This window comes from Oncorhynchus clarkii, chromosome 32 (genome assembly GCF_045791955.1).
Source record: "Oncorhynchus clarkii lewisi isolate Uvic-CL-2024 chromosome 32, UVic_Ocla_1.0, whole genome shotgun sequence".
NCBI lineage: Eukaryota > Metazoa > Chordata > Actinopteri > Salmoniformes > Salmonidae > Oncorhynchus > Oncorhynchus clarkii.
This window is the reverse complement of record NC_092178.1, coordinates 28,726,472-28,746,568: the sequence shown is the minus strand read 5'-3', so window position 1 is coordinate 28,746,568 and position 20,097 is coordinate 28,726,472. Positions and strand designations below refer to the sequence as shown.

At 48.5% G+C, this 20,097-nt stretch overlaps 7 protein-coding genes across 7 annotated transcripts in view; all 7 read right to left on the bottom strand.

The window, feature by feature from the left end:
* Positions 1-29: 29 nt before the first annotated feature.
* On the bottom strand, positions 30-596 carry LOC139391935 (integumentary mucin A.1-like; the record flags this gene model as incomplete). The annotated part of the gene is made up of 1 exon (XM_071139545.1): positions 30-596. A coding segment is annotated over exon 1 (567 nt), but the record flags the coding sequence as incomplete, so codon positions are not given.
* A 19-nt stretch (positions 597-615) lies between these two features.
* LOC139391934 (uncharacterized) lies at positions 616-2,222 on the bottom strand. Its single transcript, XM_071139544.1, has 3 exons — positions 1,662-2,222; positions 1,440-1,471; positions 616-1,282 (listed from the first exon to the last, which is right to left on the bottom strand). Exons 1-3 carry the CDS (start codon positions 2,220-2,222, stop codon positions 616-618), a joined length of 1,260 nt encoding a protein of 419 aa, XP_070995645.1.
* Positions 2,223-2,299: 77 nt separating this feature from the next.
* Positions 2,300-7,025, bottom strand: LOC139391933 (mucin-5AC-like). The gene is made up of 6 exons (XM_071139543.1): positions 6,105-7,025; positions 5,355-5,865; positions 5,112-5,136; positions 3,870-4,621; positions 2,442-3,409; positions 2,300-2,335 (listed from the first exon to the last, which is right to left on the bottom strand). The coding sequence occupies exons 1-6, from the start codon at positions 7,023-7,025 to the stop codon at positions 2,300-2,302; spliced, it is 3,213 nt and encodes a 1,070-aa protein (XP_070995644.1).
* Positions 7,026-7,032: 7 nt separating this feature from the next.
* Positions 7,033-8,753, bottom strand: LOC139391932 (integumentary mucin C.1-like). Its single transcript, XM_071139541.1, has 3 exons — positions 7,620-8,753; positions 7,482-7,513; positions 7,033-7,201 (listed from the first exon to the last, which is right to left on the bottom strand). Exons 1-3 carry the CDS (start codon positions 8,751-8,753, stop codon positions 7,033-7,035), a joined length of 1,335 nt encoding a protein of 444 aa, XP_070995642.1.
* LOC139391931 (uncharacterized) lies at positions 8,750-9,878 on the bottom strand (the record flags this gene model as incomplete). Its single annotated transcript, XM_071139540.1, has 2 exons — positions 8,750-8,764; positions 9,048-9,878. Coding segments are annotated over 2 exons (846 nt in total), but the record flags the coding sequence as incomplete, so codon positions are not given.
* Positions 9,879-10,282: 404 nt separating this feature from the next.
* LOC139391930 (mucin-2-like) lies at positions 10,283-17,132 on the bottom strand. The gene is made up of 9 exons (XM_071139539.1): positions 17,028-17,132; positions 16,818-16,885; positions 16,062-16,627; positions 12,581-15,973; positions 12,404-12,532; positions 11,694-12,298; positions 11,405-11,568; positions 10,533-11,158; positions 10,283-10,314 (listed from the first exon to the last, which is right to left on the bottom strand). Exons 1-9 carry the CDS (start codon positions 17,130-17,132, stop codon positions 10,283-10,285), a joined length of 5,688 nt encoding a protein of 1,895 aa, XP_070995640.1.
* Positions 17,133-17,604: 472 nt separating this feature from the next.
* The window catches only part of LOC139391929 (probable serine/threonine-protein kinase clkA), a 3,098-nt gene continuing 605 nt past the window's right edge, over positions 17,605-20,097 (bottom strand). Inside the window, exons 3-7 of the mRNA XM_071139538.1 lie at positions 20,006-20,095; positions 19,577-19,678; positions 19,032-19,330; positions 18,741-18,765; positions 17,605-18,325 (exon numbers count right to left, since the gene is read on the bottom strand). Coding sequence (XP_070995639.1) covers positions 17,605-18,325; positions 18,741-18,765; positions 19,032-19,330; positions 19,577-19,678; positions 20,006-20,095 — 1,237 coding nt within the window. The remainder of the gene's footprint in view (positions 18,326-18,740; positions 18,766-19,031; positions 19,331-19,576; positions 19,679-20,005; positions 20,096-20,097) is intronic.

Sequence of the window (20,097 nt, the reverse complement as noted above, 5' to 3'; positions counted from 1 at the left end):
GTGGTTGTCGAAGATGCTAAAGCTGTTGTAGGAGCTGCAGTTGTCGTGGGAGCTACAGTTGTTGGAGGTGCTGTTGTTGTGGTTGTCGTAGGAGCTAAAGTTGTAGTTATTGTAGAAGGTGCTGCAGTCACCGTTGTTGTTAGAACAGCAGTTGTTGTAGTAGGAGCTGCACTGGTTGTCGTAGTAGGTTGTGGAGTTACAGTGGTCGTAGGAGCAGCAGTTGTTGTAGTTAGGGCTGCAGTGGTTGTCGTAGATGCTAAAGCTGTTGTAGGAGCTGCAGTTGTCGTGGGAGCTACAGTTGTTGGAGGTGCTGTTGTTGTGGTTGTCGTAGGAGCTGAAGTTGTAGTTGTTGTAGTAAGAGCTGCACTGGTTGTCGTAGTAGGTCGTGGAGTTACAGTGGTCGTAGGAGCAGCAGCTGTTGTAGTTAGGGCTGCAGTGGTTGAAGTAGATGCTAAAGCTGTTGTAGGAGCTGCAGTTATCGTGGGAGCTACAGTTGTTGGAGGTGCTGTTGTTGTGCTTGTCGTAGGAGCTGAAGTTGTAGTTGTTGTAGTTAGAGCTGCAGTGGTTGTCGTAGAGGCAGCTGCTGTGGTAGACATAGAAGTTACAGTTGTTGTATCAGGAGCTGTAGTTGTGATTGTTGTAGTAAGTACAGCAGGTGGAGTGGTTGTGGGAGCTACAGTTGTAGGAACTGCAGGTGTTGTAGTAGGTGCTGCTGTTGTGATTGTCGTAGGAGCAGCAGTTGTTGTAGTTAGGGCTGCAGTGGTTGAAGTAGATGCTAAAGCTGTTGTAGGAGCTGCAGTTATCGTGGGAGCTACAGTTGTTGGAGGTGCTGTTGTTGTGCTTGTCGTAGGAGCTGAAGTTGTAGTTGTTGTAGCAGGAGCTGCAGTGGTTGTCGTAATAGGTTCTGGAGCTGTAGTAGTCGTAGGAGCAGCAGTTGTTGTTGTTAGGGCTGCAGTGGTTGTCGTAGATGCTATAGCTGTTGTAGGAGCTGCAGTTGTCGTGGCAGCTACAGTTGTTGTAGGTGCTGTTGTTGTGGTTGTCGTAGGTACTGATATTGTAGTTATTGTAGAAGGTGCTGCAGTCACTGTGGTCGTTAGAACAGCAGTTGTTGTAGTAGGAGCTGCACTGGTTGTCGTAGTAGGTTGTGGAGTTACAGTGGTCGTAGGAGCAGCAGTTGTTGTAGTTAGGGATGCAGTGGTTGTTGTAGATGCTATTGCTGTTGTAGGAGCTGCAGTTATCATGGGAGCTACAGTTGTTGGAGGTGCTGTTTTTGTAGTAGGAGCTGACATTGCAGTTGTTTTAGCAGGAGCTGCAGTGGTTGTCGTAATAGGTTCTGGAGCTGTAGTGGTCGTAGGAGCAGCAGTTGTTGTTGTTATGGCTGCAGTGGTTGAAGTAGATGCTAAAGCTGTTGTAGGAGCTGCAGTTGTCGTGGGAGCTACAGTTGTTGGAGGTGCTGTTGTTGTAGTAGGAGCTGAAATTGTTGTTGTTGTAGCATGAGCTGCAGTGGTTGTCGTAATAGGTTCTGGAGCTGTAGTGGTCGTAGGAGCAGCAATTGTTGTTGTTAGGGCTGCAGTGGTTGTCGTAGAGGCAGCTGCTGTGGTGGAAGTTGAAGCTACAATTGTTGTAGCAGGAGCTGTAGTTGTGATTGTTGTTGTAAGTACAGCAGGTGGAGTGGTCATGGGAGGTTCAGTTGTAGGAAGTACAGGTGTTGTAGTAGGTGCTGTTGTTGTGGTTGTCGTAGGAGCTGAAGTTGTAGTTGTTGTAGTAGGTTGTGGAGTTGCAGTGGTCGTAGGAGAAGCAGTTGTTGTAGTTAGGGCTGCAGTGGTTGTCGTAGATGCTAAAGCTGTTGTAGGAGCTGCAGTTGTCGTGGGAGCTACAGTTGTTGTAGGTGCTGTTGTTGTGGTTGTCGTAGGAGCTGAAGTTGTAGTTATTGTAGAAGGTGCTGCATTTACTGTGGTCGTTAGCACAGCATTTGTTGTAGTCGGAGCTGCACTGGTTGTCGTAGTAGGTTGTGGAGTTACAGTGGTCGTAGGAGCAGCAGTTGTTGTAGTTAGGGCTGCAGTGGTTGAAGTAGATGCTAAAGCTGTTGTAGGAGCTGCAGTTATCGTGGGAGCTACAGTTGTTGGAGGTGCTGTTGTTGTGCTTGTCGTAGGAGCTGAAGTTGTAGTTGCTGTAGTTAGAGCTGCAGTGGTTGTCGTAGAGGCAGCTGCTGTGGTTGACATAGAAGTTACAGTTGTTGTATCAGGAGCTGTAGTTGTGATTGTTGTAGTAAGTACAGCAGGTGGAGTGGTTGTGGGAGCTACAGTTGTAGGAACTGCAGGTGTTGTAGTAGGTGCTGTTGTTGTGGATGTCGTAGGAGCAGCAGTTGTTGTTGTTAGGGCTGCAGTGGTTGTCGTAGATGCTAAAGTTGTTGTAGGAGCTGCAGTTATCGTGGGAGCTACAGTTGTTGGAGGTGCTGTTGTTGTGCTTGTCGTAGGAGCTGAAGTTGTAGTTGTTGTAGTAAGAGCTGCCGTGGCTGTCGTAGTAGGTCGTGGAGTTACAGTGGTCGTAGGAGCAGCAGTTGTTGTAGTTAGGGATGCAGTGGTTGAAGTAGATGCTAAAGTTGTTGTAGGAGCTGCAGTTATCGTGGGAGCTACAGTTGTTGGAGGTGCTGTGGTTGTGGTTGTCGTAGGAGCTGAAGTTGTAGTTATTGTAGCAGGTGCTGCAGTCACTGTGGACGTTAGGACAGCAGTTGTTGTTGTAGGAGCTGCACTGGTTGTCGTAGTAGGTTGTGGAGTTACAGTGGTCGTAGGAGTAGCAGTTGTTGGAGGTGCTGTTGTTGTGGTTGTCGTAGGAGCTGAAGTTGTTGTAGTTGTTGTAGCAGGAGCTGCACTGGTTGTCGTAATAGGTTCTGGAGCTGTAGTGGTCGTAGGAGCAGCAATTGTTGTAGTTAGGGCTGCAGTGGTTGAAGTAGATGCTAAAGCTGTTGTAGGAGCTGCAGTTATCGTGGGAGCTACAGTTGTTGGAGGTGCTGTTGTTGTGGTTGTCGTAGGTGCTGAAGTTGTAGTTATTGTAGAAGGTGCTGCAGTCACTGTGGTCGTTAGAACAGCAGTTGTTGTAGTAGGAGCTGCACTGGTTGTCGTAGTAGCTTGTGGAGTTACAGTGGTCGAAGGAGCAGCAGTTGCTGTAGTTAGGGCTGCAGTGGTTGTTGTAGACGCTAATGCTGTTGTAGGAGCTGCAGTTATCGTGGGAGCTACAGTTGTTGGAGGTGCTGTTGTTGTGGTTGTCGTAGGTGCTGAAGTTGTAGTTGTTGTAGCAGGAGCTGCAGTGGTTGTCGTAATAGGTTCTGGAGCTGTAGTGGTCGTAGGAGCAGCAGTTGTTGTTGTTAGGGCTGCAGTGGTTGTCGTAGATGCTAAAGCTGTTTTAGGGGCTGCAGTTGTCGTGGGAGCTACAGTTGTTGGAGGTGCTGTTGTTGTAGTAGGAGCTGAAATTGTAGTTGTTGTAGCAGGAGCTGCAGTGGTTGTCGTAATAGGTTCTGGAGCTGTAGTGGTCGTAGGTGCAGCAATTGTTGTTGTTAGGGCTGCAGTGGTTGTCATAGAGACAGCTGCTGTGGTGGAAGTTGAAGCTACAATTGTTGTAGCAGGAGCTGTAGTTGTGATTGTTGTTGTAAGTACAGCAGGTGGAGTTGTCCTGGGAGGTTCAGTTGTAGGAACTACAGGTGTTGTAGTAGGTGCTGTTGTTGTGGTTGTCGTAGGAGCTGAAGTTGTAGTTGTTGTAGTAGGTCGTGGAGTTGCAGTGGTCGTAGGAGCAGCAGTTGTTGTAGTTAGGGCTGCAGTGGTTGTCGTAGATGCTAAAGCTGTTGTAGGAGCTGCAGTTGTCGTGGGAACTACAGTTGTTGTAGGTGCTGTTGTTGTGGTTGTCGTAGGAGCTGAAGTTGTTGTAGTTGTTGTAGCAGGATCTGCAGTGGTTGTCGTTATAGGTTCTGGAGCTGTAGTGGTCGTAGGAGCAGCAATTGTTGTTGTTAGGGCTGCAGTGGTTGTCGTAGAGGCAGCTGCTGTGGTGGAAGTTGAAGCTACAATTGTTGTAGCAGGAGCTGTAGTTGTGATTGTTGTTGTAAGTACAGCAGGTGGAGTGGTCGTGGGAGCTAAAGTTGTAGGAACTGCAGGTGTTGTAGTAGGTGCTGTTGTTGTGGATGTCGTAGGAGCAGCAGTTGTTGTTGTTAGGGCTGCAGTGGTTGTCGTAGATGCTAAAGCTGTTGTAGGAGCTACAGATATCGTGGGAGCTACAGTTGTTGGAGGTGCTGTTGTTGTGCTTGTCGTAGGAGCTGAAGTTGTAGTTATTGTAGCAGGTGCTGCAGTCACTGTGGAGGTTAGAACAGCAGTTGTTGTAGTAGGAGCTGCACTGGTTGTCGTAGTAGGTTGTGGAGTTACATTGGTCGTAGGAGTAGCAGTTGTTGGAGGTGCTGTTGTTGTGGTTGTCGTAGGAGCTGAAGTTGTTGTAGTTGTTGTAGCAGGAGCTGCACTGGTTGTCGTAATAGGTTCTGGAGCTGTAGTGGTCGTAGGAGCAGCAATTGTTGTTGTTAGTGCTGCAGTGGTTGTCGTAGATGCTATAGCTGTTGTAGGAGCTGCAGTTGTCGTGGCAGCTACAGTTGTTGTAGTTGCTGTTGTTGTGGTTGTCGTAGGAGCTGAAGTTGTTGTAGTTGTTGTAGCAGGAGCTGCACTGGTTGTCGTAATAGGTTCTGGAGCTGTAGTGGTCGTAGGAGCAGCAATTGTTGTTGTTAGGGCTGCAGTGGTTGTCGTAGAGGCAGCTGCTGTGTTGGAAGTTGAAGCTACAATTGTTGTAGCAGGAGCTGTAGTTGTGATTGTTGTTGTAAGTACAGCAGGTGGAGTGGTCGTGGGAGCTACAGTTGTAGGAACTGCAGATGTTGTAGTAGGTGCTGTTGTTGTGGATGTCGTAGGAGCAGCAGTTGTTGTTGTTAGGGCTGCAGTGGTTGTCGTAGATGCTAAAGCTGTTGTAGGAGCTGCAGTTATCGTGGGAGCTACAGTTGTTGGAGGTGCTGTTGTTGTGGTTGTCGTAGGAGCTGAAGTTGTAGTTATTGTAGAAGGTGCTGCAGTCACCGTGGTCGTTAGAACAGCAGTTGTTGTAGTAGGAGCTGCACTGGTTGTCGAAGTAGGTTGTGGAGTTACAGTGCTCGTAGGAGCAGCAGTTGTTGGAGGTGCTGTTGTTGTGGTTGTCGTAGGAGCTGAAGTTGTAGTTGTTGTAGTAGGTCGTGGAGTTGCAGTGGTCGTAGGAGCAGCAGTTGTTGTAGTTAGGGCTGCAGTGGTTGTCGTAGATGCTAAAGCTGTTGTAGGAGCTGCAGTTGTCGTGGGAACTACAGTTGTTGTAGGTGCTGTTGTTGTGGTTGTCGTAGGAGCTGAAGTTGTTGTAGTTGTTGTAGCAGGATCTGCAGTGGTTGTCGTTATAGGTTCTGGAGCTGTAGTGGTCGTAGGAGCAGCAATTGTTGTTGTTAGGGCTGCAGTGGTTGTCGTAGAGGCAGCTGCTGTGTTGGAAGTTGAAGCTACAATTGTTGTAGCAGGAGCTGTAGTTGTGATTGTTGTTGTAAGTACAGCAGGTGGAGTGGTCGTGGGAGCTAAAGTTGTAGGAACTGCAGGTGTTGTAGTAGGTGCTGTTGTTGTGGATGTCGTAGGAGCAGCAGTTGTTGTTGTTAGGGCTGCAGTGGTTGTCGTAGATGCTAAAGCTGTTGTAGGAGCTACAGATATCGTGGGAGCTACAGTTGTTGGAGGTGCTGTTGTTGTGCTTGTCGTAGGAGCTGAAGTTGTAGTTATTGTAGCAGGTGCTGCAGTCACTGTGGAGGTTAGAACAGCAGTTGTTGTAGTAGGAGCTGCACTGGTTGTCGTAGTAGGTTGTGGAGTTACATTGGTCGTAGGAGTAGCAGTTGTTGGAGGTGCAGTTGTTGTGGTTGTCGTAGGAGCTGAAGTTGTTGTAGTTGTTGTAGCAGGAGCTGCAGTGGTTGTCGTAATAGGTTCTGGAGCTGTAGTGGTCGTAGGAGCAGCAATTGTTGTTGTTAGGGCTGCAGTGGTTGTCGAAGATGCTAAAGCTGTTGTAGGAGCTGCAGTTGTCGTGGGAGCTACAGTTGTTGGAGGTGCTGTTGTTGTGGTTGTCGTAGGAGCTAAAGTTGTAGTTATTGTAGAAGGTGCTGCAGTCACCGTTGTTGTTAGAACAGCAGTTGTTGTAGTAGGAGCTGCACTGGTTGTCGTAGTAGGTTGTGGAGTTACAGTGGTCGTAAGAGCAGCAGTTGTTGTAGTTAGGGCTGCAGTGGTTGTCGTAGATGCTAAAGCTGTTGTAGGAGCTGCAGTTGTCGTGGGAGCTACAGTTGTTGGAGGTGCTGTTGTTGTGGTTGTCGTAGGTGCTGAAGTTGTAGTTATTGTAGAAGGTGCTGCAGTCACTGTGGTCGTTAGAACAGCAGTTGTTGTAGTAGGAGCTGCACTGGTTGTCGTAGTAGGTTGTGGAGTTACAGTGGTCGTAGGAGCAGCAGTTGTTGTAGTTAGGGCTGCAGTGGTTGTTGTAGATGCTAAAGCTGTTGTAGGAGCTGCAGTTATCGTGGGAGCTACAGTTGTTGGAGGTGCTGTTGTTGTGGTTGTCGTAGGTGCTGAAGTTGTAGTTGTTGTAGCAGGAGCTGCAGTGGTTGTCGTAATAGGTTCTGGAGCTGTAGTGGTCGTAGGAGCAGCAGTTGTTGTTGTTAGGGCTGCAGTGGTTGTCGTAGATGCTAAAGCTGTTGTAGGAGCTGCAGTTGTCGTGGGAGCTACAGTTGTTGGAGGTGCTGTTGTTGTAGTAGGAGCTGAAATTGTAGTTGTTGTAGCAGGAGCTGCAGTGGTTGTCGTAATAGGTTCTGGAGCTGTAGTGGTCGTAGGTGCAGCAATTGTTGTTGTTAGGGCTGCAGTGGTTGTCGTAGAGGCAGCTGCTGTGGTGGAAGTTGAAGCTACAATTGTTGTAGTAGGAGCTGTAGTTGTGATTGTTGTTGTAAGTACAGCAGGTGGAGTGGTCATGGGAGGTTCAGTTGTAGGAACTACAGGTGTTGTAGTAGGTGCTGTTGTTGTGGTTGTCGTAGGAGCTGAAGTTGTAGTTGTTGTAGTAGGTTGTGGAGTTGCAGTGGTCGTAGGAGCAGCAGTTGTTGTAGGTAGGGCTGCAGTGGTTGTCGTAGATGCTAAAGCTGTTGTAGGAGCTGCAGTTGTCGTGGGAGCTACAGTTGTTGTAGGTGCTGTTGTTGTGGTTGTCGTAGGAGCTGAAGTTGTTGTAGTTGTTGTAGCAGGAGCTGCAGTGGTTGTCGTAATAGGTTCTGGAGCTGTAGTGGTCGTAGGAGCAGCAATTGTTGTTGTTAGGGCTGCAGTGGTTGTCTTAGAGGCAGCTGCTGTGGTGGAAGTTGAAGCTACAATTGTTGTAGCAGGAGCTGTAGTTGTGATTATTGTTGTAAGTACAGCAGGTGGAGTGGTCGTGGGAGCTACAGTTGTAGGAACTGCAGGTGTTGTAGTAGGTGCTGTTGTTGTGGATGTCGTAGGAGCAGCAGTTGTTGTTGTTAGGGCTGCAGTGGTTGTCGTAGATGCTAAAGTTGTTGTAGGAGCTGCAGTTATCGTGGGAGCTACAGTTGTTGGAGGTGCTGTTGTTGTGCTTGTCGTAGGAGCTGAAGTTGTAGTTGTTGTAGTAAGAGCTGCCGTGGCTGTCGTAGTAGGTCGTGGAGTTACAGTGGTCGTAGGAGCAGCAGTTGTTGTAGTTAGGGATGCAGTGGTTGAAGTAGATGCTAAAGTTGTTGTAGGAGCTGCAGTTATCGTGGGAGCTACAGTTGTTGGAGGTGCTGTGGTTGTGGTTGTCGTAGGAGCTGAAGTTGTAGTTATTGTAGCAGGTGCTGCAGTCACTGTGGACGTTAGGACAGCAGTTGTTGTAGTAGGAGCTGCACTGGTTGTCGTAGTAGGTTGTGGAGTTACAGTGGTCGTAGGAGTAGCAGTTGTTGGAGGTGCTGTTGTTGTGGTTGTCGTAGGAGCTGAAGTTGTTGTAGTTGTTGTAGCAGGAGCTGCACTGGTTGTCGTAATAGGTTCTGGAGCTGTAGTGGTCGTAGGAGCAGCAATTGTTGTAGTTAGGGCTGCAGTGGTTGAAGTAGATGCTAAAGCTGTTGTAGGAGCTGCAGTTATCGTGGGAGCTACAGTTGTTGGAGGTGCTGTTGTTGTGGTTGTCGTAGGTGCTGAAGTTGTAGTTATTGTAGAAGGTGCTGCAGTCACTGTGGTCGTTAGAACAGCAGTTGTTGTAGTAGGAGCTGCACTGGTTGTCGTAGTAGCTTGTGGAGTTACAGTGGTCGAAGGAGCAGCAGTTGCTGTAGTTAGGGCTGCAGTGGTTGTTGTAGACGCTAATGCTGTTGTAGGAGCTGCAGTTATCGTGGGAGCTACAGTTGTTGGAGGTGCTGTTGTTGTGGTTGTCGTAGGTGCTGAAGTTGTAGTTGTTGTAGCAGGAGCTGCAGTGGTTGTCGTAATAGGTTCTGGAGCTGTAGTGGTCGTAGGAGCAGCAGTTGTTGTTGTTAGGGCTGCAGTGGTTTTCGTAGATGCTAAAGCTGTTTTAGGAGCTGCAGTTGTCGTGGGAGCTACAGTTGTTGGAGGTGCTGTTGTTGTAGTAGGAGCTGAAATTGTAGTTGTTGTAGCAGGAGCTGCAGTGGTTGTCGTAATAGGTTCTGGAGCTGTAGTGGTCGTAGGTGCAGCAATTGTTGTTGTTAGGGCTGCAGTGGTTGTCATAGAGACAGCTGCTGTGGTGGAAGTTGAAGCTACAATTGTTGTAGCAGGAGCTGTAGTTGTGATTGTTGTTGTAAGTACAGCAGGTGGAGTTGTCCTGGGAGGTTCAGTTGTAGGAACTACAGGTGTTGTAGTAGGTGCTGTTGTTGTGGTTGTCGTAGGAGCTGAAGTTGTAGTTGTTGTAGTAGGTCGTGGAGTTGCAGTGGTCGTAGGAGCAGCAGTTGTTGTAGTTAGGGCTGCAGTGGTTGTCGTAGATGCTAAAGCTGTTGTAGGAGCTGCAGTTGTCGTGGGAACTACAGTTGTTGTAGGTGCTGTTGTTGTGGTTGTCGTAGGAGCTGAAGTTGTTGTAGTTGTTGTAGCAGGATCTGCAGTGGTTGTCGTTATAGGTTCTGGATCTGTAGTGGTCGTAGGAGCAGCAATTGTTGTTGTTAGGGCTGCAGTGGTTGTCGTAGAGGCAGCTGCTGTGGTGGAAGTTGAAGCTACAATTGTTGTAGCAGGAGCTGTAGTTGTGATTGTTGTTGTAAGTACAGCAGGTGGAGTGGTCGTGGGAGCTAAAGTTGTAGGAACTGCAGGTGTTGTAGTAGGTGCTGTTGTTGTGGATGTCGTAGGAGCAGCAGTTGTTGTTGTTAGGGCTGCAGTGGTTGTCGTAGATGCTAAAGCTGTTGTAGGAGCTACAGATATCGTGGGAGCTACAGTTGTTGGAGGTGCTGTTGTTGTGCTTGTCGTAGGAGCTGAAGTTGTAGTTATTGTAGCAGGTGCTGCAGTCACTGTGGAGGTTAGAACAGCAGTTGTTGTAGTAGGAGCTGCACTGGTTGTCGTAGTAGGTTGTGGAGTTACATTGGTCGTAGGAGTAGCAGTTGTTGGAGGTGCTGTTGTTGTGGTTGTCGTAGGAGCTGAAGTTGTTGTAGTTGTTGTAGCAGGAGCTGCACTGGTTGTCGTAATAGGTTCTGGAGCTGTAGTGGTCGTAGGAGCAGCAATTGTTGTTGTTAGTGCTGCAGTGGTTGTCGTAGATGCTATAGCTGTTGTAGGAGCTGCAGTTGTTGTGGCAGCTACAGTTGTTGTAGTTGCTGTTGTTGTGGTTGTCGTAGGAGCTGAAGTTGTTGTAGTTGTTGTAGCAGGAGCTGCACTGGTTGTCGTAATAGGTTCTGGAGCTGTAGTGGTCGTAGGAGCAGCAATTGTTGTTGTTAGGGCTGCAGTGGTTGTCGTAGAGGCAGCTGCTGTGTTGGAAGTTGAAGCTACAATTGTTGTAGCAGGAGCTGTAGTTGTGATTGTTGTTGTAAGTACAGCAGGTGGAGTGGTCGTGGGAGCTACAGTTGTAGGAACTGCAGATGTTGTAGTAGGTGCTGTTGTTGTGGATGTCGTAGGAGCAGCAGTTGTTGTTGTTAGGGCTGCAGTGGTTGTCGTAGATGCTAAAGCTGTTGTAGGAGCTGCAGTTATCGTGGGAGCTACAGTTGTTGGAGGTGCTGTTGTTGTGGTTGTCGTAGGAGCTGAAGTTGTAGTTATTGTAGAAGGTGCTGCAGTCACCGTGGTCGTTAGAACAGCAGTTGTTGTAGTAGGAGCTGCACTGGTTGTCGAAGTAGGTTGTGGAGTTACAGTGCTCGTAGGAGCAGCAGTTGTTGGAGGTGCTGTTGTTGTGGTTGTCGTAGGAGCTGAAGTTGTAGTTGTTGTAGTAGGTCGTGGAGTTGCAGTGGTCGTAGGAGCAGCAGTTGTTGTAGTTAGGGCTGCAGTGGTTGTCGTAGATGCTAAAGCTGTTGTAGGAGCTGCAGTTGTCGTGGGAACTACAGTTGTTGTAGGTGCTGTTGTTGTGGTTGTCGTAGGAGCTGAAGTTGTTGTAGTTGTTGTAGCAGGATCTGCAGTGGTTGTCGTTATAGGTTCTGGAGCTGTAGTGGTCGTAGGAGCAGCAATTGTTGTTGTTAGGGCTGCAGTGGTTGTCGTAGAGGCAGCTGCTGTGGTGGAAGTTGAAGCTACAATTGTTGTAGCAGGAGCTGTAGTTGTGATTGTTGTTGTAAGTACAGCAGGTGGAGTGGTCGTGGGAGCTAAAGTTGTAGGAACTGCAGGTGTTGTAGTAGGTGCTGTTGTTGTGGATGTCGTAGGAGCAGCAGTTGTTGTTGTTAGGGCTGCAGTGGTTGTCGTAGATGCTAAAGCTGTTGTAGGAGCTACAGATATCGTGGGAGCTACAGTTGTTGGAGGTGCTGTTGTTGTGCTTGTCGTAGGAGCTGAAGTTGTAGTTATTGTAGCAGGTGCTGCAGTCACTGTGGAGGTTAGAACAGCAGTTGTTGTAGTAGGAGCTGCACTGGTTGTCGTAGTAGGTTGTGGAGTTACATTGGTCGTAGGAGTAGCAGTTGTTGGAGGTGCAGTTGTTGTGGTTGTCGTAGGAGCTGAAGTTGTTGTAGTTGTTGTAGCAGGAGCTGCAGTGGTTGTCGTAATAGGTTCTGGAGCTGTAGTGGTCGTAGGAGCAGCAATTGTTGTTGTTAGGGCTGCAGTGGTTGTCGAAGATGCTAAAGCTGTTGTAGGAGCTGCAGTTGTCGTGGGAGCTACAGTTGTTGGAGGTGCTGTTGTTGTGGTTGTCGTAGGAGCTAAAGTTGTAGTTATTGTAGAAGGTGCTGCAGTCACCGTTGTTGTTAGAACAGCAGTTGTTGTAGTAGGAGCTGCACTCGAAGATGCTAAAGCTGTTGTAGGAGCTGCAGTTGTCGTGGGAGCTACAGTTGTTGGAGGTGCTGTTGTTGTGGTTGTCGTAGGAGCTAAAGTTGTAGTTATTGTAGAAGGTGCTGCAGTCACCGTTGTTGTTAGAACAGCAGTTGTTGTAGTAGGAGCTGCACTGGTTGTCGTAGTAGGTTGTGGAGTTACAGTGGTCGTAAGAGCAGCAGTTGTTGTAGTTAGGGCTGCAGTGGTTGTCGTAGATGCTAAAGCTGTTGTAGGAGCTGCAGTTGTCGTGGGAGCTACAGTTGTTGGAGGTGCTGTTGTTGTGGTTGTCGTAGGTGCTGAAGTTGTAGTTATTGTAGAAGGTGCTGCAGTCACTGTGGTCGTTAGAACAGCAGTTGTTGTAGTAGGAGCTGCACTGGTTGTCGTAGTAGGTTGTGGAGTTACAGTGGTCGTAGGAGCAGCAGTTGTTGTAGTTAGGGCTGCAGTGGTTGTTGTAGATGCTAAAGCTGTTGTAGGAGCTGCAGTTATCGTGGGAGCTACAGTTGTTGGAGGTGCTGTTGTTGTGGTTGTCGTAGGTGCTGAAGTTGTAGTTGTTGTAGCAGGAGCTGCAGTGGTTGTCGTAATAGGTTCTGGAGCTGTAGTGGTCGTAGGAGCAGCAGTTGTTGTTGTTAGGGCTGCAGTGGTTGTCGTAGATGCTAAAGCTGTTGTAGGAGCTGCAGTTGTCGTGGGAGCTACAGTTGTTGGAGGTGCTGTTGTTGTAGTAGGAGCTGAAATTGTAGTTGTTGTAGCAGGAGCTGCAGTGGTTGTCGTAATAGGTTCTGGAGCTGTAGTGGTCGTAGGTGCAGCAATTGTTGTTGTTAGGGCTGCAGTGGTTGTCGTAGAGGCAGCTGCTGTGGTGGAAGTTGAAGCTACAATTGTTGTAGCAGGAGCTGTAGTTGTGATTGTTGTTGTAAGTACAGCAGGTGGAGTGGTCATGGGAGGTTCAGTTGTAGGAACTACAGGTGTTGTAGTAGGTGCTGTTGTTGTGGTTGTCGTAGGAGCTGAAGTTGTAGTTGTTGTAGTAGGTTGTGGAGTTGCAGTGGTCGTAGGAGCAGCAGTTGTTGTAGGTAGGGCTGCAGTGGTTGTCGTAGATGCTAAAGCTGTTGTAGGAGCTGCAGTTGTCGTGGGAGCTACAGTTGTTGTAGGTGCTGTTGTTGTGGTTGTCGTAGGAGCTGAAGTTGTTGTAGTTGTTGTAGCAGGAGCTGCAGTGGTTGTCGTAATAGGTTCTGGAGCTGTAGTGGTCGTAGGAGCAGCAATTGTTGTTGTTAGGGCTGCAGTGGTTGTCTTAGAGGCAGCTGCTGTGGTGGAAGTTGAAGCTACAATTGTTGTAGCAGGAGCTGTAGTTGTGATTATTGTTGTAAGTACAGCAGGTGGAGTGGTCGTGGGAGCTACAGTTGTAGGAACTGCAGGTGTTGTAGTAGGTGCTGTTGTTGTGGATGTCGTAGGAGCAGCAGTTGTTGTTGTTAGGGCTGCAGTGGTTGTCGTAGATGCTAAAGTTGTTGTAGGAGCTGCAGTTATCGTGGGAGCTACAGTTGTTGGAGGTGCTGTTGTTGTGCTTGTCGTAGGAGCTGAAGTTGTAGTTGTTGTAGTAAGAGCTGCCGTGGCTGTCGTAGTAGGTCGTGGAGTTACAGTGGTCGTAGGAGCAGCAGTTGTTGTAGTTAGGGATGCAGTGGTTGAAGTAGATGCTAAAGTTGTTGTAGGAGCTGCAGTTATCGTGGGAGCTACAGTTGTTGGAGGTGCTGTGGTTGTGGTTGTCGTAGGAGCTGAAGTTGTAGTTATTGTAGCAGGTGCTGCAGTCACTGTGGACGTTAGGACAGCAGTTGTTGTAGTAGGAGCTGCACTGGTTGTCGTAGTAGGTTGTGGAGTTACAGTGGTCGTAGGAGTAGCAGTTGTTGGAGGTGCTGTTGTTGTGGTTGTCGTAGGAGCTGAAGTTGTTGTAGTTGTTGTAGCAGGAGCTGCACTGGTTGTCGTAATAGGTTCTGGAGCTGTAGTGGTCGTAGGAGCAGCAATTGTTGTAGTTAGGGCTGCAGTGGTTGAAGTAGATGCTAAAGCTGTTGTAGGAGCTGCAGTTATCGTGGGAGCTACAGTTGTTGGAGGTGCTGTTGTTGTGGTTGTCGTAGGTGCTGAAGTTGTAGTTATTGTAGAAGGTGCTGCAGTCACTGTGGTCGTTAGAACAGCAGTTGTTGTAGTAGGAGCTGCACTGGTTGTCGTAGTAGCTTGTGGAGTTACAGTGGTCGAAGGAGCAGCAGTTGCTGTAGTTAGGGCTGCAGTGGTTGTTGTAGACGCTAATGCTGTTGTAGGAGCTGCAGTTATCGTGGGAGCTACAGTTGTTGGAGGTGCTGTTGTTGTGGTTGTCGTAGGTGCTGAAGTTGTAGTTGTTGTAGCAGGAGCTGCAGTGGTTGTCGTAATAGGTTCTGGAGCTGTAGTGGTCGTAGGAGCAGCAGTTGTTGTTGTTAGGGCTGCAGTGGTTTTCGTAGATGCTAAAGCTGTTTTAGGAGCTGCAGTTGTCGTGGGAGCTACAGTTGTTGGAGGTGCTGTTGTTGTAGTAGGAGCTGAAATTGTAGTTGTTGTAGCAGGAGCTGCAGTGGTTGTCGTAATAGGTTCTGGAGCTGTAGTGGTCGTAGGTGCAGCAATTGTTGTTGTTAGGGCTGCAGTGGTTGTCATAGAGACAGCTGCTGTGGTGGAAGTTGAAGCTACAATTGTTGTAGCAGGAGCTGTAGTTGTGATTGTTGTTGTAAGTACAGCAGGTGGAGTTGTCCTGGGAGGTTCAGTTGTAGGAACTACAGGTGTTGTAGTAGGTGCTGTTGTTGTGGTTGTCGTAGGAGCTGAAGTTGTAGTTGTTGTAGTAGGTCGTGGAGTTGCAGTGGTCGTAGGAGCAGCAGTTGTTGTAGTTAGGGCTGCAGTGGTTGTCGTAGATGCTAAAGCTGTTGTAGGAGCTGCAGTTGTCGTGGGAACTACAGTTGTTGTAGGTGCTGTTGTTGTGGTTGTCGTAGGAGCTGAAGTTGTTGTAGTTGTTGTTGCAGGATCTGCAGTGGTTGTCGTTATAGGTTCTGGATCTGTAGTGGTCGTAGGAGCAGCAATTGTTGTTGTTAGGGCTGCAGTGGTTGTCGTAGAGGCAGCTGCTGTGGTGGAAGTTGAAGCTACAATTGTTGTAGCAGGAGCTGTAGTTGTGATTGTTGTTGTAAGTACAGCAGGTGGAGTGGTCGTGGGAGCTAAAGTTGTAGGAACTGCAGGTGTTGTAGTAGGTGCTGTTGTTGTGGATGTCGTAGGAGCAGCAGTTGTTGTTGTTAGGGCTGCAGTGGTTGTCGTAGATGCTAAAGCTGTTGTAGGAGCTACAGATATCGTGGGAGCTACAGTTGTTGGAGGTGCTGTTGTTGTGCTTGTCGTAGGAGCTGAAGTTGTAGTTATTGTAGCAGGTGCTGCAGTCACTGTGGAGGTTAGAACAGCAGTTGTTGTAGTAGGAGCTGCACTGGTTGTCGTAGTAGGTTGTGGAGTTACATTGGTCGTAGGAGTAGCAGTTGTTGGAGGTGCTGTTGTTGTGGTTGTCGTAGGAGCTGAAGTTGTTGTAGTTGTTGTAGCAGGAGCTGCACTGGTTGTCGTAATAGGTTCTGGAGCTGTAGTGGTCGTAGGAGCAGCAATTGTTGTTGTTAGTGCTGCAGTGGTTGTCGTAGATGCTATAGCTGTTGTAGGAGCTGCAGTTGTCGTGGCAGCTACAGTTGTTGTAGTTGCTGTTGTTGTGGTTGTCGTAGGAGCTGAAGTTGTTGTAGTTGTTGTAGCAGGAGCTGCACTGGTTGTCGTAATAGGTTCTGGAGCTGTAGTGGTCGTAGGAGCAGCAATTGTTGTTGTTAGGGCTGCAGTGGTTGTCGTAGAGGCAGCTGCTGTGTTGGAAGTTGAAGCTACAATTGTTGTAGCAGGAGCTGTAGTTGTGATTGTTGTTGTAAGTACAGCAGGTGGAGTGGTCGTGGGAGCTACAGTTGTAGGAACTGCAGATGTTGTAGTAGGTGCTGTTGTTGTGGATGTCGTAGGAGCAGCAGTTGTTGTTGTTAGGGCTGCAGTGGTTGTCGTAGATGCTAAAGCTGTTGTAGGAGCTGCAGTTATCGTGGGAGCTACAGTTGTTGGAGGTGCTGTTGTTGTGGTTGTCGTAGGAGCTGAAGTTGTAGTTATTGTAGAAGGTGCTGCAGTCACCGTGGTCGTTAGAACAGCAGTTGTTGTAGTAGGAGCTGCACTGGTTGTCGAAGTAGGTTGTGGAGTTACAGTGCTCGTAGGAGCAGCAGTTGTTGGAGGTGCTGTTGTTGTGGTTGTCGTAGGAGCTGAAGTTGTAGTTGTTGTAGTAGGTCGTGGAGTTGCAGTGGTCGTAGGAGCAGCAGTTGTTGTAGTTAGGGCTGCAGTGGTTGTCGTAGATGCTAAAGCTGTTGTAGGAGCTGCAGTTGTCGTGGGAACTACAGTTGTTGTAGGTGCTGTTGTTGTGGTTGTCGTAGGAGCTGAAGTTGTTGTAGTTGTTGTAGCAGGATCTGCAGTGGTTGTCGTTATAGGTTCTGGAGCTGTAGTGGTCGTAGGAGCAGCAATTGTTGTTGTTAGGGCTGCAGTGGTTGTCGTAGAGGCAGCTGCTGTGGTGGAAGTTGAAGCTACAATTGTTGTAGCAGGAGCTGTAGTTGTGATTGTTGTTGTAAGTACAGCAGGTGGAGTGGTCGTGGGAGCTAAAGTTGTAGGAACTGCAGGTGTTGTAGTAGGTGCTGTTGTTGTGGATGTCGTAGGAGCAGCAGTTGTTGTTGTTAGGGCTGCAGTGGTTGTCGTAGATGCTAAAGCTGTTGTAGGAGCTACAGATATCGTGGGAGCTACAGTTGTTGGAGGTGCTGTTGTTGTGCTTGTCGTAGGAGCTGAAGTTGTAGTTATTGTAGCAGGTGCTGCAGTCACTGTGGAGGTTAGAACAGCAGTTGTTGTAGTAGGAGCTGCACTGGTTGTCGTAGTAGGTTGTGGAGTTACATTGGTCGTAGGAGTAGCAGTTGTTGGAGGTGCTGTTGTTGTGGTTGTCGTAGGAGCTGAAGTTGTTGTAGTTGTTGTAGCAGGAGCTGCACTGGTTGTCGTAATAGGTTCTGGAGCTGTAGTGGTCGTAGGAGCAGCAATTGTTGTTGTTAGTGCTGCAGTGGTTGTCGTAGATGCTATAGCTGTTGTAGGAGCTGCAGTTGTCGTGGCAGCTACAGTTGTTGTAGTTGCTGTTGTTGTGGTTGTCGTAGGAGCTGAAGTTGTTGTAGTTGTTGTAGCAGGAGCTGCACTGGTTGTCGTAATAGGTTCTGGAGCTGTAGTGGTCGTAGGAGCAGCAATTGTTGTTGTTAGGGCTGCAGTGGTTGTCGTAGAGGCAGCTGCTGTGTTGGAAGTTGAAGCTACAATTGTTGTAGCAGGAGCTGTAGTTGTGATTGTTGTTGTAAGTACAGCAGGTGGAGTGGTCGTGGGAGCTACAGTTGTAGGAACTGCAGATGTTGTAGTAGGTGCTGTTGTTGTGGATGTCGTAGGAGCAGCAGTTGTTGTTGTTAGGGCTGCAGTGGTTGTCGTAGATGCTAAAGCTGTTGTAGGAGCTGCAGTTATCGTGGGAGCTACAGTTGTTGGAGGTGCTGTTGCTGTGCTTGTCGTAGGAGCTGAAGTTGTAGTTGTTGTAGTTAGAGCTGCAGTGGTTGTCGTAGAGGCAGCTGCTGTGGTTGACATAGAAGTTACAGTTGTTGTATCAGGAGCTGTAGTTGTGATTGGTGTAGTAAGTACAGCAGGTGGAGTGGTTGTGGGAGCTACAGTTGTAGGAACTGCAGGTGTTGTAGTAGGTGCTGCTGTTGTGGTTGTCGTAGGAGCAGCAATTGTTGTTGCTAGGGCTGCAGTGGTTGTCGTAGATGCTAAAGCTGTTGTAGGAGCTGCAGTTATCGTGGGAGGTACAGTTGTTGGAGGTGCTGTTGTTGTGGTTGTCGTAGGAGCTGAAGTTGTAGTTGTTGTAGCAAGAGCTTCAGTGGTTGTCGTAATAGGTTCTGGAGCTGTAGTGGTCGTAGGAGTAGAAATTGTTGTTGTTAGGGCTGCAGTGGTTGTTGTAGATGCTAAAGCTGTTGTAGGAGCTGCAGTTGTTGTGGGAGCTACAGTTGTTGGAGGTGCTGTTGTTGTGGTTGTCGTAGGAGCTGAAGTTGTAGTTGTTGTTTCAGGAGCTGCAGTGGTTGTCGTAATAAGTTCTGGAGCTGTAGTGGTCGTAGGAGCAGCAGTTGTTGTTGTTAGGTCTGCAGTGGTTGTCGTAGATGCTAAAGCTGTTATAGGAGCTACAGTTGTCATGGGAACTACAGTTGATGTAGGTGCTGTTGTTGTGGTTGTCGTAGGAGCTGAAGTTGTAGTTATTGTAGAAGGTGCTGCAGTCACCGTGGTCGTTAGAACAGCAGTTGTTGTAGTAGGAGCTGCACTGGTTGTCGAAGTAGGTTGTGGAGTTACAGTGCTCGTAGGAGCAGCAGTTGTTGGAGGTGCTGTTGTTGTGGTTGTCGTAGGAGCTGAAGTTGTAGTTGTTGTAGTTGTTGTAGCAGGAGCTGCAGTGGTTGTCGTAATAGGTTCTGGAGCTGTAGTGGTCGTAGGAGCAGCAGTTGTTGTTGTTAGGGCTGCGGTGGTTGTCGTAGATGCTAATGCTGTTGCAGGAGCTGCAGTTGTCGTGGCAGCTACAGTTGTTGTAGGTGCTGTTGTTGTGGTTGTCGTAGGTGCTGAAGTTGTAGTTATTGTAGAAGGTGCTGCAGTCACTGTGGTCGTTAGAACAGCAGTTGTTGTAGTAGGAGCTGCACTGGTTGTCGTAGTAGGTTGTGGAGTTACAGTGGTCGTAGGAGCAGCAGTTGTTGTAGTTAGGGCTGCAGTGGTTGTTGTAGATGCTAAAGCTGTTGTAGGAGCTGCAGTTATCGTGGGAGCTACAGTTGTTGGAGGTGCTGTTGTTGTGGTTGTCGTAGGTGCTGAAGTTGTAGTTGTTGTAGCAGGAGCTGCACTGGTTGTCGTAATAGGTTCTGGAGCTGTAGTGGTCGTAGGAGCAGCAATTGTTGTTGTTAGGGCTGCAGTGGTTGTCGTAGAGGCAGCTGCTGTGGTGGAAGTTGAAGCTACAATTGTTGTAGCAGGAGCTGTAGTTGTGATTGTTGTTGTAAGTACAGCAGGTGGAGTGGTCGTGGGAGCTACAGTTGTAGGAACTGCAGGTGTTGTAGTAGGTGCTGTAGTTGTGGATGTCGCAGGAGCAGCAGTTGTTGTTGTTAGGGCTGTAGTGGTTGTCGTAGATGCTAAAGCTGTTGTAGGAGCTGCAGTTATCGTGGGAGCTACAGTTGTTGGAGGTGCTGTTGTTGTGCTTGTCGTAGGAGCTGAAGTTGTAGTTGTTGTAGCAGGACCTTCAGTGGTTGTCTTAATAGGTTCTGGAGCTGTAGTGGTCGTAGGAGTAGAAATTGTTGTTGTTAGGGCTGCAGTGGTTGTTGTAGATGCTAAAGCTGTTGTAGGAGCTGCAGTTGTTGTGGGAGCTAAAGTTGTTGGAGGTGCTGTTGTTGTGGTTGTCATAGGAGCTGAAGTTGTAGTTGTTGTAGCAGGAGCTGCAGTGGTTGTCGTAATAGGTTCTGGAGCTGTAGTGGTCGTAGGAGCAGCAGTTGTTGTTGTTAGGGCTGCAGTGGTTGTCGTAGATGCTAATGCTGTTGCAGGAGCTGCAGTTGTCGTGGCAGCTACAGTTGTTGTAGGTGCTGTTGTTGTGGTTGTCGTAGGTGCTGAAGTTGTAGTTATTGTAGAAGGTGCTGCAGTCACTGTGGTCGTTAGAACAGCAGTTGTTGTAGTAGGAGCTGCACTGGTTGTCGTAGTAGGTTGTGGAGTTACAGTGGTCGTAGGAGCAGCAGTTGTTGGAGGTGCTGTTGTAGTTGTTGTAGCAGGAGCTGCAGTGGTTGTCGTAATAGGTTCTGGAGCTGTAGTGGTCGTAGGAGCAGCAGTTGTTGTTGTTAGGGCTGCAGTGGTTGTCGTAGATGCTATAGCTGTTGTAGGAGCTACAGTTGTCGTGGCAGCTACAGTTGTTGTAGGTGCTGTTGTTGTGGTTGTCGTAGGTACTGAAGTTGTAGTTATTGTGGAAGGTGCTGCAGTCACTGTGGTCGTTAGAACAGCAGTTGTTGTAGTAGGAGCTGCACTGGTTGTCGTAGTAGGTTGTGGAGTTACAGTGTTCGTAGGAGCAGCAGTTGTTGTAGTTAGGGCTGTAGTGGTTGTTGTAGATGCTAAAGCTGTTGTAGGAGCTGCAGTTATCAATGGAGCTACAGTTGTTGGAGGTGCTGTTGTTGTAGTAGGAGCTGAAATTGTAGTTGTTGTAGCAGGAGCTGCAGTGGTTGTCGTAATAGGTTCTGGAGCTGTAGTGGTCGTAGGAGCAGCAGTTGTTGTTGTTAGGGCTGCAGTGGTTGTCGTAGATGCTAAAGCTGTTGTAGGAGCTGCAGTTGTCGTGGGAGCTACAGTTGTTTTAGGTGCTGTTGTTGTGGTTGTCGTAGGAGCTAAAGTTGTAGTTATTGTAGAAGGTGCTGCAGTCACCATTGTTGATAGAACAGCAGTTGTTGTAGTAGGAGCTGCACTGGTTGTCGTAGTAGGTTGTGGAGTTACAGTGGTCGTAGGAGCAGCAGTTGTTGTAGTTAGGGCTGCAGTGGTTGTCGTAGATGCTAAAGCT